This window comes from Medicago sativa, chromosome 8, assembly GCF_051527215.1.
Source record: "Medicago sativa cultivar Bolivia chromosome 8, Bolivia_mono, whole genome shotgun sequence".
NCBI classification, from domain to species: domain Eukaryota; kingdom Viridiplantae; phylum Streptophyta; class Magnoliopsida; order Fabales; family Fabaceae; genus Medicago; species Medicago sativa.
In genome coordinates, this window is record NC_140756.1 from 19,258,350 (window position 1) to 19,272,237 (window position 13,888).

The following is a 13,888-nucleotide window of genomic DNA, read 5'->3' on the forward strand; positions in this document are numbered from 1 at the left end:
GAAAGTAAGTTGTTGAGGTCAAGACCCACCTCTATGTGCAATAGTATTTATAAGCAATATCAAATTCAGTGTGAGTTTGAAAATTTTAAGGAAATTGATGTTTGTCCATGGAATATGGTCAAAATTATGAGGGAGATATGTTGTGTGTTTTTTTATCACTCTTAATCACTTGTTTAAAGATTTAAAGATTTTACTATTTGAAATATTCAATTGTCGGTTAGATTGATGGTTTCTTATCCTTAACACAACTACATTGTCCAAATGGACTTGGACTCCAAATTTTTAAATGATGTCGCAAGTTCAAACTTCATAAAAAAAATAAAAATAAAAAATTATCACTAAATGTGGCTAGCTAGGTTCTTTGTGGGGATTCCTTCAAAAAAAAAAGTTTTTTCGTGGAGATTAGTCGTTGACATAGTTTGTGGATAATTAGTATTATTACCAAAAAATTGATTCTTATCCTTTGGTTTTTTTTTAAATTATATTTGCTAAATTTATAATTGTATTAATATACATAACAATTGTATGTTTTTCTATTTTGAGTTATATACCATTTTAAAATAAATAGTAATACAGAATTAAAGAGAAAAAAAAATTGACCAACGAATTAGAGAAAAATTTGATTCATGAATTTAGAACAGTTTATAATTTTTTTTAAACACTTTAATATACTCCATCCGTTTCAAAATGAGTGTCGCTTTAGTCAAAAAAATTTGTTTCAAAATGAATGTCACTTTCGGTTTTCAATGCAATAATAATTTTTTCTTTTCAATTGTACCCTTCAATTAATACTATGTTACACTACTTTCAAAGTATTATTTTTTTTCTTTAATGAAAAACAAACCAATGGTTTATTAGGATAATTTGGTAAAATTGCTATGACATTTGACTACTTTATTTCATTCCTTAATTTGTGTGCAATTGGTTAAAGCGACACTCATTTTGAAACGGAGAGAGTATAATTTTTAATCATAATTTAACATCATTTTGACTAAATTGAATTCATTTGAAATTTAACAAGTCATTTGAAACAACCATTGACCAAAACTTCAGTCGGTTACAATCATTGTTCAATGGTTGTTCCGATCAAGATACAAACTTATATGTTATCTCAAACAATTCATTATTAGTTAGAGTTTGTGTGCAAGGAGCCAACAACACATGACCTCAATTTTGAGGCACCAATTTTTAGTTATTGATACTTTATTTGGTAAATGTATAAAATTTTGAAAATCCAACAACACTTTCTTTTTATTACGAATCAAATATTTAAGATTAGAACAAATTCATTAAAATGTTTAAGTCAACTCTAATATAAATATAAATATAGATATAGATAAATGGATATAAACTTGAGACTGAGGCATCATATATTCTAGTCTAGCCAAACCAAATATATTTTCTTCCGAACAATTAATAAAAATGATTCCGGATAAAAAAACCTATTTTAAAAAGTTTTATAATAACTTACCCTACTTAAAAAATTGTCAAAATATCATACTTTTGGGGTCAACATGTGGAGCCTTGCTAGTGCAATTTAAGAGGTCTTACCTCGCTATTTGGAATAGCGAAGCTCCATAGATCTTGCCAAAGTAGAACATTTTGTTATTCGATCTAAATAGCCTGCCTCACAATTTAGACTAATGAGGCCCCACATTCTCACTCAAAAAATAGAGCATTTTGACGACGACAAAAAATAAGAGTGTTTGATATAAGAGAGATACTAACGATTTTCCCCAACACTCTTTAATGATTTAAAATGGTAAATTTTTATTAAAATTGTGTATTCAATACATTATAAATTGATTTTTTTTAATAATTTTTTAAACTTGAAATCCTTAAAATATTTTGAGGTATTCGTTAGCCAGACCTTGATATAAAAAAAACTTTGGAGAATGTTAAATAATATCTCAAGGGTATTGATTAAGCAAATAAAACAGGTAAATTTTCATTAAAAAATGATGTAATTTTTTTAATAATAACTTGTATTTTTAAGATAAAATATTTATTTTTAAATTCCTTAACTATAGTTCCGTAACACATGTTAACAAGATCATTTTTGTAACGTGGGTTATTTGAAGAATAAAAAAAATCTTAGAAAATAGGAGCAATTAGGTGACATGTTCCATCAAAAATAAGATAAAATTAGGTGACATACATGTTCCAACTAAGGTGAATGACAAGCTACGCAGTACACGTGACCTAGCCAATAGCCAACGAGGTCGAGCCAACACAACATAATAACGCCGTCAAACATTTCTAGGTTTCCATTAGAATTGGCAAAATAATAGGATGCATTTTTGCTCCTTTTTATCGTTTTCTTCTCCTTCTTCCAATTTTGGGACTGTGCGATGCTGCACTACTCAATCGTCCACTGACACCGCACTGTTCTGTGGACTGTAAAAATGGTCGCACTAAAAAGTGAAAACAAACCAAAAACATACATTTTGGACTATTGGAGCAATATCTTCGGTATAAATTATAATGGAAGTATTTTTTTCTTATGATAAATATATACCAATTCTTTGATAAAAAATATTGGAGTATTTTTATTTATAAGGGTGTGTTCAATCGGTTTTGAATTAATGAATAAGAAGTTGAGTTCACTTGATTTTGATCTAGTGGTATTAGTTTGAGACGTTGAAGTCTACTATCAAAGTTTCAAGTTCGATCTATACAATGTCAATTTTAGTCGGTCAAACTAACTTTTTCAAACAAAAAAAATTAATAAGAAGCTCGAGATAATAATTCAAATCCGAACAAGGGAGAAAAGCTAATACTAACATTTGTCATTTGAAAAAAACAAAAAAAGAGGGCAATAGATCTTTTCTAGTTTAATCTTAGGTTATTTTCTAATCAAAACTTAGATATTTTCTAACTTAATCCGAGGTTATGATTCAAATCCAAACTTAGGCATAAACCAACAACTGGTTCAAACACAGACAAAATAATATATATATATATATATATATATATATATATTCTTAACTTTTTCTCAAAATGAATATCTATTATATAAAAACATAATATGAGAAATAATTAAATATCATCGCGCCCATTTTAAAAATTAACTTTCCTTTCTTTATAACTTCAAATGTAAACGATTATTAACTTTGAATATTTAATTTTATGATTTTATAACGTAAAAATTAGTTTTAATTACCTTTTTTTAGTCAATTTAGTAGTTTTTACAATATTTTTAATTTATCTTTTTTTTAAGAAGCTAAATCTCAGTTAGCCTATTAAGACCATCCACAATGGTGGGTGCTTCATCTATTTAGCACTACATTAAATAGACACCTCCATTGTGGAGTATAATACATGAGTGGCTATGGAGAAGGGTGGCTATGGAAGCACCCTCTCTCTCTTTATTTTTCATGTCCATTTAATAAATCTTAATAAAATAAATAAATTTTGTTGAAATATAATGATATAAAATTATTTGTGGGACCTATTTAATAATTTCTTTTAAGGTGCTGGGTTTGAGAAAATTGGTGCTTATTAAGTATTACGGTAAAATGAGCGATATGGACATATGAATTCAATCTAAACACCCAATTTAAGGTGTTCTGTTGTGGATGGTCTAAAATGGGCATTGGGGAGGAATGACTTATATGTACATGCATGGCTCATCTATTAAGAGAGCTCTATTAATAGATGTTCGAAGGGTATTGTTTTTTCAAAATAAATTACACTTTATTTTAACAGAAAATATGACATTCAATGTATTATACCACTAAATGCCATGTTTTCAAAACAAATAGTTTAACACTTTACGGATTAGCCATATTGATTGGACTCAAATGATCAATAAACTCTCATATAAGATGAATCGTATTTCTAAACGAACTTTAAATTATCGATTGATAGCGTATAAATGCAATTTTTCGTAGATTAAATTTCAAAAAATTTAACGTCAAAATATGTACAACTTTTTCCTGATAAACCCTTTTTATTACACTAACAAAAAATCCCTCCTCCTTATTTCCTATTTTTTGGGTACGGTCTTTATCTCTTAATTTTTTTTTTATTACAATCCTTATCTCTTATATAGTCAAAGGAAAGTAAGGTTAAAATTTATGTTAATAATAAATGCATTCTAAATATTCTGTCAAAAATTCTAAATATTTTTTTGAATAAATTTTACATAATAAATTTTTTTTATACGTACAAGTTCATGGATTTAATAATTAAAGATTATTATGTTAAAAATTTATGACTTTGTTTGATACAAAAATAACGAATAATTGATAAGTTAAATGATAACAAATTATAGATGATGGTTTACAACGGATAGAATTTATAGTATTTAGTAAAATTATTGTTCTTGTGAGTTTAGTTCAGTTGGTAGCGACAATGATATAGGGGACGAGGTTCGAATCCTGGACACCCTACTTATTCATCTTAAAAATGAATTTCTAACCACTAAACTACTTAGAGAAAAAAAAATATTTGTTAAAATTTGAAAAAAAATCATTTAGTTGAACTAAATTTTTTTTTTTTTTTGGGTACAATGGCTAAAGAAGAAAAAAAATAAAAACCAAAAACAAATAAAAAAAAACTAAGCTCGAAGGTGCAACACCCTTCACGATTCAGACAAAAGACCGTCTTTAAATCTTCTGGAGGAGTCTTCTAAACAATGAATTTTTTTATCATTGGTCGAGTCGAACCCACCTTTGCCAAAAAGTATGCGCTGAAATTACCCCCTATAAGTGAGTGATAAAGGATAACATCCCACCACAACTTCAATAAATCTTTGATACCAGCAATGACTACAATATAACAGTGGAAAGGATTGTGATCCTAAAAAACGAGATCAAACACAATTTAAAATCATAGTAGCAAATTATACGATTGTATCCAAGATTCCTAGCCATCTTCAAACCATGATAGATTGCCATAAGTTCAACAAAAATATTATTAGAAATCTCAAGGAAGCCATTAAAGCCAATAATCCAACTGTCATCCCCTTTTATTCAACCCTCTAAATCCAGCTTTGCCCATATCACCAAGACAACTACCATTTTCTAAATGAACTCATCAACTTCTGAGGGATCCTATTGTGAATCGTATTAAGGCTATGATGTCTAGTTGGAATAGTCGTTTTTTCTCCTTTGGCAGCCATTTGGTTTTGTTAAAGTATGTCTTGACCTCTTTGCATGTCTATGCTATATCCTATATCCTTTTTCAAAGCTCCATCAGATCGGTGGGTGTGACTACCAAACTCTCTAGGGGGTTACTCAGTTCGTGGTGCTTATCAGTTGCTAACCATAACAGATACTCCTCTTGCGGATTCAGCAGCAGCTATGATTTGGCATAACCAGGTGCCGTTAAAGGTCTCTGTTTTTGCTTGGAGGTTGCTTCGGGAAAGACTGCCGACTAAATCAAACTTGGTGACTAGAGGGGTCATCTCGTCAGAAGCCTCCCAGTGTATCTCAGATTGTGGTTCCATAGAAACGACGCAACATTTATTTTTAGCTTGCTGTGGTTTTTCTTCATTGTGGCCTATGGTGCGACATTGGCTTGGTTTTATGGGTGTCGACACTAATGTTTTGTCCGATCACTTTCTTCAGTTTGTGTATTCAACAGGCGGTGGCAAAGCAAAGAGGTCGTAACAGTAAGATGTTTAATAATGTTGTAACACCTATTGGCTCCTGTGTGTATGAGTCTTATGGAATGAGCGTAACAGTAAGATGTTTAATAATGTTGTAACACCTATTGGCTATTCCCAGGTTGTTAGATAAAGTGAAGTATGTTTTCTCTCAAAAAAAAAAAAGATAAAGTGAAGTATGTGTCTTTAACCAGGTTGAAAGCCAAAAAGGCTACTTTTATGTTTGACACGAATATGTGGTGTTCGAACCCTTTACAATGTTTAGACATCACCTAACATGTTTTGTATATGCCTGACTAACACTGTGTATTTTTAGGAATTCCTTTGGCACGCCTTGTGCTTTGGGGTTGCCTGGTTTGTGATTAATATATTCCATTTTTTATTGTTAAAAAAAAACATTTCGTCCAATGAACACCCTCCGGTCACTAATATAAGCAAAAATCCACTTTCTAGGTTCATTCAGTAAATGATGTATGTAGCCTATAATAAAGACTACATACATCATTAATTGAATAAACATAGAAATTGAATTTTTGCTTATATTAATGACTGGAGGGTATATTAAACAAATTTTAACAATATTTATGGTTGATGTTAGTACGTAATAGATAAACATGATTTTGTTTGAGTTTGTTATAATCCATTTATTTTGATTATCTCTATGTTTTTTGTTTCTCTCACTTAAATGTTTCTCTCTCTCTCTCTAAAGCTCCATATAAATAGCATAACTATAACCAAGCGCCGTCACTCTCCTTCACTCACACCCTCCAGTATTAGTGGTCACTGTGAGCTCTCACACTCTCTCTCTAAAACCTTTCCGCAGCCACCACTCCCTTTCTCTCTCTAGAAATGATCGCATAATCACCGGAGTAATTCACCGTAACCGGAAAATCGGAGATCTCTCAATCTCCGACGACCTAAACTACTCTTTTTTTTCTTAATTTATTCATTTCCGATTAGGTTAGGGTTTATTGATTTTATCATAAATTATTGATTTTGATTATGGCTTCGGAAAGCATGGCTTCAGAGGATGTGAAGAGTGGCGAATCGGCGGTGACGAAGATCGTGAATTTGGCGGAGGAAGCTAAGCTCGCCAGAGAAGGAGTTGTTAAAGCGAAGCCTAACTATGCTTTTGGTAGCATCTGCAAATCTCTCGTTGCTGGTGGTGTCGCCGGAGGAGTGTCAGTTCCGTTTCTCATTTCTTAGAATTTTTTAAATATTTGAAGAAACGTATTTGTGAATTTGATATTTATTTGTTATATAAAAATGATTGATTAATTGGATGTATTTGAGGTTATATTTATTTATTAATTATTATATAGTATAATTCTGATGCTTGAGATTGGTGTATGTTTTCATTGTTAGGTAATAATGAAGATTGAAGCATGTGGCTTTTTTAAAAAGAAAACGATTTTGTTTTGAATTTGGGTTGATTTTGTAGAGTAACTGCTGATTGATATGAATAATAGTTGATTTGGTTTTTGTGTTTGGTGAAGTATTATGATTTATTATATGATTCATGATCTGTTAAATGTAACCCCAAAAAAAAAAACTGATCTTTTAAATGTAAAAGGTTATGTTTATTTAGGAAGTTGTTAGGTCTGGATTTTGTTTATGTTTACAAGAGCCGGTTTGGATTGGCTTATTTTTGAGCTTATGAAATATATCTTATGCAAATAAATAAGCTTTTATGTTAATTCATAAGTTCTCATTAACGAAAATTGTATCTTCGTAAGCTGTTTTTTCATAAACTATCTTGACAGGCTTATGAGTGGTACAAAAAAGCTAATTTATTTGCATAAGCTTTTTAGCATAAGCTCAACAATAAGCCAATCCAAACGATACCACCTTGATTACATTATTTTCCTGGTGAGGAAATCAGAAAATTGAGGAACGCTTTGCCAACTGGCAAAACTGTAACTATTGTTTGCGTTAAAAGTAAGATACGCCCATAGAGACATTGCATTGTGAAGTAGCCCCTAGTTCAAAACCCTACTGTGTTTCGTTTGAGAAGTGGACATATACGGGCTCTAGCAGCCCGACAGTGAAGCTCCTGTAAAAATGGAACGAATCCTCAACTTATTGTCGTGCTGTATGTTTTCGGACTTTTTGGTTATTTCACTCTAAAACTTATTTGCTTTGTATTGGGCTTGGATATTTGGAGCAATGAAATTTGATTGTTTAGTTATGAATGTCTTTAATTTTGCGTATTCTTCTGTTTTTGAGCATTTTCACGTGTACGATTCTTATTTGCTTTGGATTGAATCATTTGTGAAGAAAACCTCAAATTTTTTTGGGGCTCTGGAACCAGATTTGGTTTCTTGTGATTGTATGTGTTTTATAAATGTAACTAGAAGATTTCCATTCCCTTCATATCTTGATAGTAAATTCCTTCCTAACATTACAAATCTTGCTAATGCATGAATGTATGCTGTGGGTTGCATTTAGATTTCAGTCAGCTGCGGTATAATTAGAATTACAACGACCTATAATCCAATTTTACTGGAACCTATTTCTTTTTGATAATTCCAAAATAGTTTTTGTGGTGTTATGATGAATTCGAATCAAACCAATTTTTTTTTTGTATCTTGCAGATCACGAACTGCTGTTGCTCCGCTCGAACGAATGAAAATTTTGCTACAGGTTAGTTTGTTTGGTTGTTTCGGTTTACGCTGGTATCATCTCTTCTTGCTTTTATATGCCGTGACGAACATTAGACTAATATATTTATATGCCGCGACAAACATTAGACTGTATATCAGCATGCTTGCTTGGATGTATCCTAATTTCCACAAATTGCATGTCACTTGGTCTTTCCGTCTGCAGGTCCAGAATCCTCATAACATAAAATACAGTGGAACAATACAAGGCCTGAAATATATATGGAGAACTGAAGGATTCCGTGGACTGTTCAAGGGAAATGGTACTAATTGTGCTAGAATTGTCCCAAATTCTGCTGTGAAGTTCTTCAGTTATGAGCAAGCTTCTAAGTAAGTTTTACATGTATACAAAACGGAGCATTAATTGTATCATTGTCTAGAAGCTATTTTTTTACTTATCATTCAGGTGCAATATGTGATGGCAAATTGGCTTCTGCAATCTTCTTTTGTCATTTTCCTTTAGGGGCACTCTAGTGGCTAAATTTTTTCAATCATTTCATACACCCTTTATATATTTTTAACTGTTTTTCTCCTCTGTTTATTTCCCTGACAATTCCTTCTTATTTTGACAGAGGTATACTGCATTTGTATCGGCAGCAAACTGGAAATGGTATGTCTACCATCTTTATTGTGGTTAATTTGTGTTGGCTTGGATTTATTTTTTAAATTGATGAAGGGCAATGTTAGATTATATTTGAACGTTAATGAATTTGACCAGCCGGCTTTGCTCCAGATTTTTTAAAAAGGACTGCAATTGCAGTGTCAGTGTTTTCAATGGCTTTGCAAATTGAGACAGTAATTGTGCTGCATCAGCTGTATTTGAATCATACAACAAATTTAACGTTTTCATCAAAACTTCATACAATATATCAAGCAAGGCAAAATACCTAAAGCTTGCATAAATCAACTTCTCAATAAATAGTAGTTTGTTTTATTTAAGTGGCAAATTAAAATAGAACTTTGTAGCAAAACATGGCGGTCTTTTGTGAGGGTTGGCTTGTATTTGAGTGATACCAAGTAAGCAACTTAATAAAATGCTCCACCGCCTAAGTGTATGTAGTAAAGTTTGAAAAGAAAAAAGTACTTAGGTATGCAAGCATATGTACCCAACCAGTACTGGGATGGTTATATACCTAGTATAGGAATGGCTACCATTTAATAGTAGTCATACTCATGCATCATAAATACCCAAGCTATGTGGTGTCTAGGGGCCAGCTTGAATATCCAATACACTAATACAGTGCTGAAAGTGAATATTTTTAATACAAATGATTTATTGGTGTTTCTTAAATACATTATTTCAGTAATCTTTTACATTTTTATTTTAAAATTATCAAACAACTCCAGTTTTCATATGGCAACATTGGCTGAAAAGATATGCGTATATAATTGTAAGAAAATTAGTAGATAATATTTCTGACCGTAAGTATATTCCCTTGTACTTTCTGCAGAGGATGCTCAGCTGACTCCTGTTTTACGTCTTGGAGCTGGAGCATGTGCTGGAATAATTGCTATGTCTGCAACTTATCCGATGGATATGGTCCGAGGCAGGATAACCGTTCAGGTCCATTTTCTTTTTACCAAATGATTGCTTTTGTTGTTGTGGATTATAAAGGGGGTTGTAATTGGAAAAAAGTTATTTGCCATAAAGTTTGACAGGAAGTTTTTTGCCTTGTATTGGCAGACTGAGAAATCCCCTTATCAGTACAGAGGGATGTTCCATGCTTTGAGTACTGTGCTCAGGGAAGAAGGACCACGTGCTTTGTATAAGGGCTGGCTTCCTTCAGTTATTGGAGTTGTGAGTAATCTTTCCTGAATATCTCTTATGATAATTATGACCATGAATTCATTATGGAACATACTTTTTTTTGGGTACAATTATGTAAACATGCTTTATTTACAATCTTCATGAGAAGTTGATACTGCATTTTAAAGCAACATAGAACATGCATTTGTGGGAGGGACATTGATCCCAAGAACGAGAAAAAAACTCTGAAATATAAAACTGAATTCCTGCTAAGGTTGCTTGGATGTGTAGTTCTATGCCATCTTATGTTCCTTCATTTACCTTCATTATTGCCAACATTTACATGCTTGGACTTGTTTCTCGGTTAAATGGCTTAAGAAGTGGGTTGAGCCTTTTTTATTCATTTAGTTTTTTAAAACCGGATCTTTAATTTCTAACAATGGTTGTGGGATTTTAGGCAGGGTGCATCCCTGGGTTCTCTGTTCTTGGCTTATTATGGTAGGATCTATTGGTAGATACACATATTCAATTAGTCATGTTATACCATTGGGCTTAAGACTGTGGAGCAACATTGAGGTATTTATTTGGATAGTACTTACCTCACAACCGTGTACAAGGAAAGGCAGATTGCATGATTCCCTACAGGCTCAAAAGTGAAAAGCCAATGCATTGCATTACATGTTCTCTACATTTAGGATCACAATTTTACAATTTTTTAAACACAATTCTTTGTAAATTCTGATTATTGTTAGCAGTTAGCACTACCATAAGTCTGGTGTTATAGCTTAACCACCTGCTATTGGATCTTGTAGATATATATCATTCTATCTTGCTTCATTACTTTTAGTTTTATGTAGCATATAGTTTGGAGAGGAATGCCAAGGACACCCTCATACACACACTAGTCTATTGGGCCACATCATCTATGTTTTCCAACCCCTTACCTGTTAACTGTTAAACAAGTTGGCCTTTTTTCTATTTTATTTTAGATTATTGCCCCCCTCTCGACGGTCTTCATTGCCCATTACTCTGCATGATCCCTCAACACGAGGGGCTAATGACACAAATGTCTCCATCCGTTTCTCAATCTTAGCCAACACAGAGGACCCATCACGGAGGAGCAAGTGGGATAGACACGGGGGTTTTACAATAGAGTGAAGTTTTTGGGATTTTCGAGAAACATAGAGCATGTACAGTTCCCAAATGTTCCATTCCACCGAAAAATGAGACATCCAGTGATTCTCAAGATCATTGATGAGGACATCATGGAGTTGGAAGAGAACAGAAAAGTTTGTATGGACCTGGTGCTGGTTGTCATCTGTACGCAGTCAAGAATATAGAGATAGCTAGAATAGTTTGTCGTTGTTTATGATTTTTAGAAGGGAAAATTTCAGAAGCAAAATAAAAGCAGCACAATACCATATGTTCATATCAGATGTGGCATTCAAGATTTGTAGGGTATGACAATTAGATGGTGGTCTGAAACCCAATAACTTGAAAAAAAAAAAAAAAATAATGTGCTAAAAGGTGAGCAACTGCTAATGACAAATTGGATGACGTGGTTCAATGGACGAGACTGTGTTAATGTGATGTCTCAGAGGGTATGTCCTTAACATTCCTATAGTTTCGAACAAAAATGTGGTTAATTGCATCAAACCTTTACCTGAGATTGGTGCAATTAATATTAAACTAAGAGATATGATCACATGCAAGGTTACTGTTTTGCAACGTCCTTTTCATGTTTCGTAATTATATTTGTAATTGACTGTTATTGTAATTTTGCGCAGAAGCAAGTTCTCCTTTTCAGTGCTTCTGTTATATTGATATTCTCTTTCTCTCCGCAGATTCCTTATGTTGGTCTCAACTTTGCTGTCTATGAGTCTCTGAAAGATTATTTGATTAAAACTAAACCATTTGGTCTAGCCCAAGATTCTGAGTTGAGTGTGATAACACGCCTTGCTTGCGGTGCTGCTGCTGGAACCATTGGACAAACTGTCGCTTACCCTCTTGATGTCATTCGTCGAAGAATGCAGATGACTGGTTGGCACAATGCTGCTTCTGTTATAACTGGGGATGGAGTAGGCAAAGTCCCACTTGAATATACTGGAATGATTGATGCATTTAGGAAAACTGTTCGGCATGAGGGATTTGGTGCATTATACAAGGGTCTGGTCCCCAATTCTGTTAAGGTCAGTCTTCAACTAACTGTCATGATCAATTCTGGCAAACTTGTATCTACTTGATCTTATCTTTTAAAAGGAAAACTTGCATTTCCTTTCAATTTTTTTATAAAAATACCACTATTTCTATGCATCTCTGGAAAATATGAGACACTCCTATCGTACAGCGAGATGGGAATGAGATTTGACGCTCCTATTTCTATTTCTATCTATTTCTTTATGAACATTCATAAATTGTTTAGACAAATCTTTTACTCGATAAGTTCATTTCAGTTTTGATAAAATAGGAGTGTTACAAAATAATTATTGAATATTTATTCACCTGGAATTAGTTTTACTGGTCTTAATTGAACATTTTTTTGGGCTCTTCTAATTACAACATTCTTTAACTCACTTCTTGTTATACAGGTGGTTCCATCCATAGCACTCGCGTTTGTATCATATGAGATGGTGAAAGACATTTTAGGAGTGGAGATCAGAATATCAGACTAAAGTTCGATAGCCGCCCCATATTATCTGTTTACCTGGTGGTGTGGTTTTCTCCTCTCTTTTTTGATAGGCAAGGGGATGTAGAGATGACAACTTAAAATTATTTTCTTGTTTTTCATCTCACTGAGGATGAGTTTAGAACTCTAGAGTTAGTGTCTATAAATTTATTCCCTTGTTCCTATTTGTTTTCTTTGCAAACGTGCTGTAGTTTTCAGCTTCTTATTCATATTCCATGTCAATAAGTGTTGTGGAAAAACAATGCAATGACACATCTGCCTAGCTTTCTGCACTAGTTAAGAAAGCATTTTTCTTGGTGGAATTTGATGTGCTTGATATTTCCATTCTATGCCTACCCTACACTATCCCCAGAATAATATGTTTGGAATGATTGTGTTAAATATTTGAGTTAAAGTGTGTATGTTGCTAAGTAGAAAGGTTAATTCAATTGCAATGATAATAAGATTTTACTTTGTTTAACAATAGTTTTATTGGTTTTGGCACAAGAAATTAGGACGCATGATTTATCTTACCTTCTAGTATGACTGCAATGTACTCCCTCCGTTCCGGAATAACTGACCCATTTTCTGAAAAAAAGTGTCCCAAAATAACTGACTCATTTCAATTTTCAATACAACTTTCATCATTCCCAATACAATATAACATTAAATAATACTACTTTTATCATTCCCAATACAATATATTCCACTTTCCCCTTTATTTATACATTTTTCTTAATCTGTGTGAAAAACCAAAGTAGGTCAATTATATCGGGACAGAGGTAGTAATTGATAAGAGGATGCTTCAAATCCCAATGTCGGGTATCCATAAAGGCTATGTCTATGTTTCTGCATTCAAAAGTGACTGGATGCATGTTCAAACTGTAATTTCCAGCATTCAAAAGTGACCAGATACTCGTTTAAACTCTTAATTTCCGGCTTCTATATTTTCGCCTTGTAACAAACTTTGTGTCGTGGGATTTTTGCCGCAACTGCTGTTCCAAACATGTCATTTTTTTAGCCAATTTGAATCCTAAAGCTGCCCCCAGCCATTTCATCTCTCTGAAATGAGGCAAAGTTAGTATTTGAATCACTGGTTTTTTGTTGGTCAAGTGTACGAATCACTTTTACTACGTGAGTCATGCTTTTTTCAGTTTATGGCTCTGTTTGGTAACACCAAAAAAGAGCTTTTAGCTCATAGCTTA

The 13,888-nt window shown here is 32.8% G+C and overlaps 1 protein-coding gene across 1 annotated transcript; it reads left to right on the forward strand.

Moving 5' to 3' along the window:
• Positions 1–6,357: 6,357 nt before the first annotated feature.
• Positions 6,358–13,028, forward strand: ADNT1 (adenine nucleotide transporter 1). The gene is made up of 8 exons (XM_085736104.1): positions 6,358–6,792; positions 8,206–8,254; positions 8,438–8,601; positions 8,844–8,881; positions 9,723–9,835; positions 9,956–10,069; positions 11,863–12,207; positions 12,607–13,028. Exons 1-8 carry the CDS (start codon positions 6,614–6,616, stop codon positions 12,688–12,690), a joined length of 1,086 nt encoding a protein of 361 aa, XP_085592230.1. The 5' UTR covers positions 6,358–6,613; the 3' UTR covers positions 12,691–13,028.
• Positions 13,029–13,888: the final 860 nt, after the last annotated feature.

Coding starts and splice junctions, on each gene's coding strand:
- ADNT1 (XM_085736104.1), top strand. CDS start 6,614: ATGGCTTCGGAAAGCATGGCTTCAGAGGATGTGAAGAGTGGCGAATCG. Junction 8,602..8,843: donor AGTTATGAGCAAGCTTCTAA/GTAAGTTTTACA, acceptor TTATTTTGACAG/AGGTATACTGCATTTGTATC. Junction 9,836..9,955: donor GAGGCAGGATAACCGTTCAG/GTCCATTTTCTT, acceptor TTGTATTGGCAG/ACTGAGAAATCCCCTTATCA.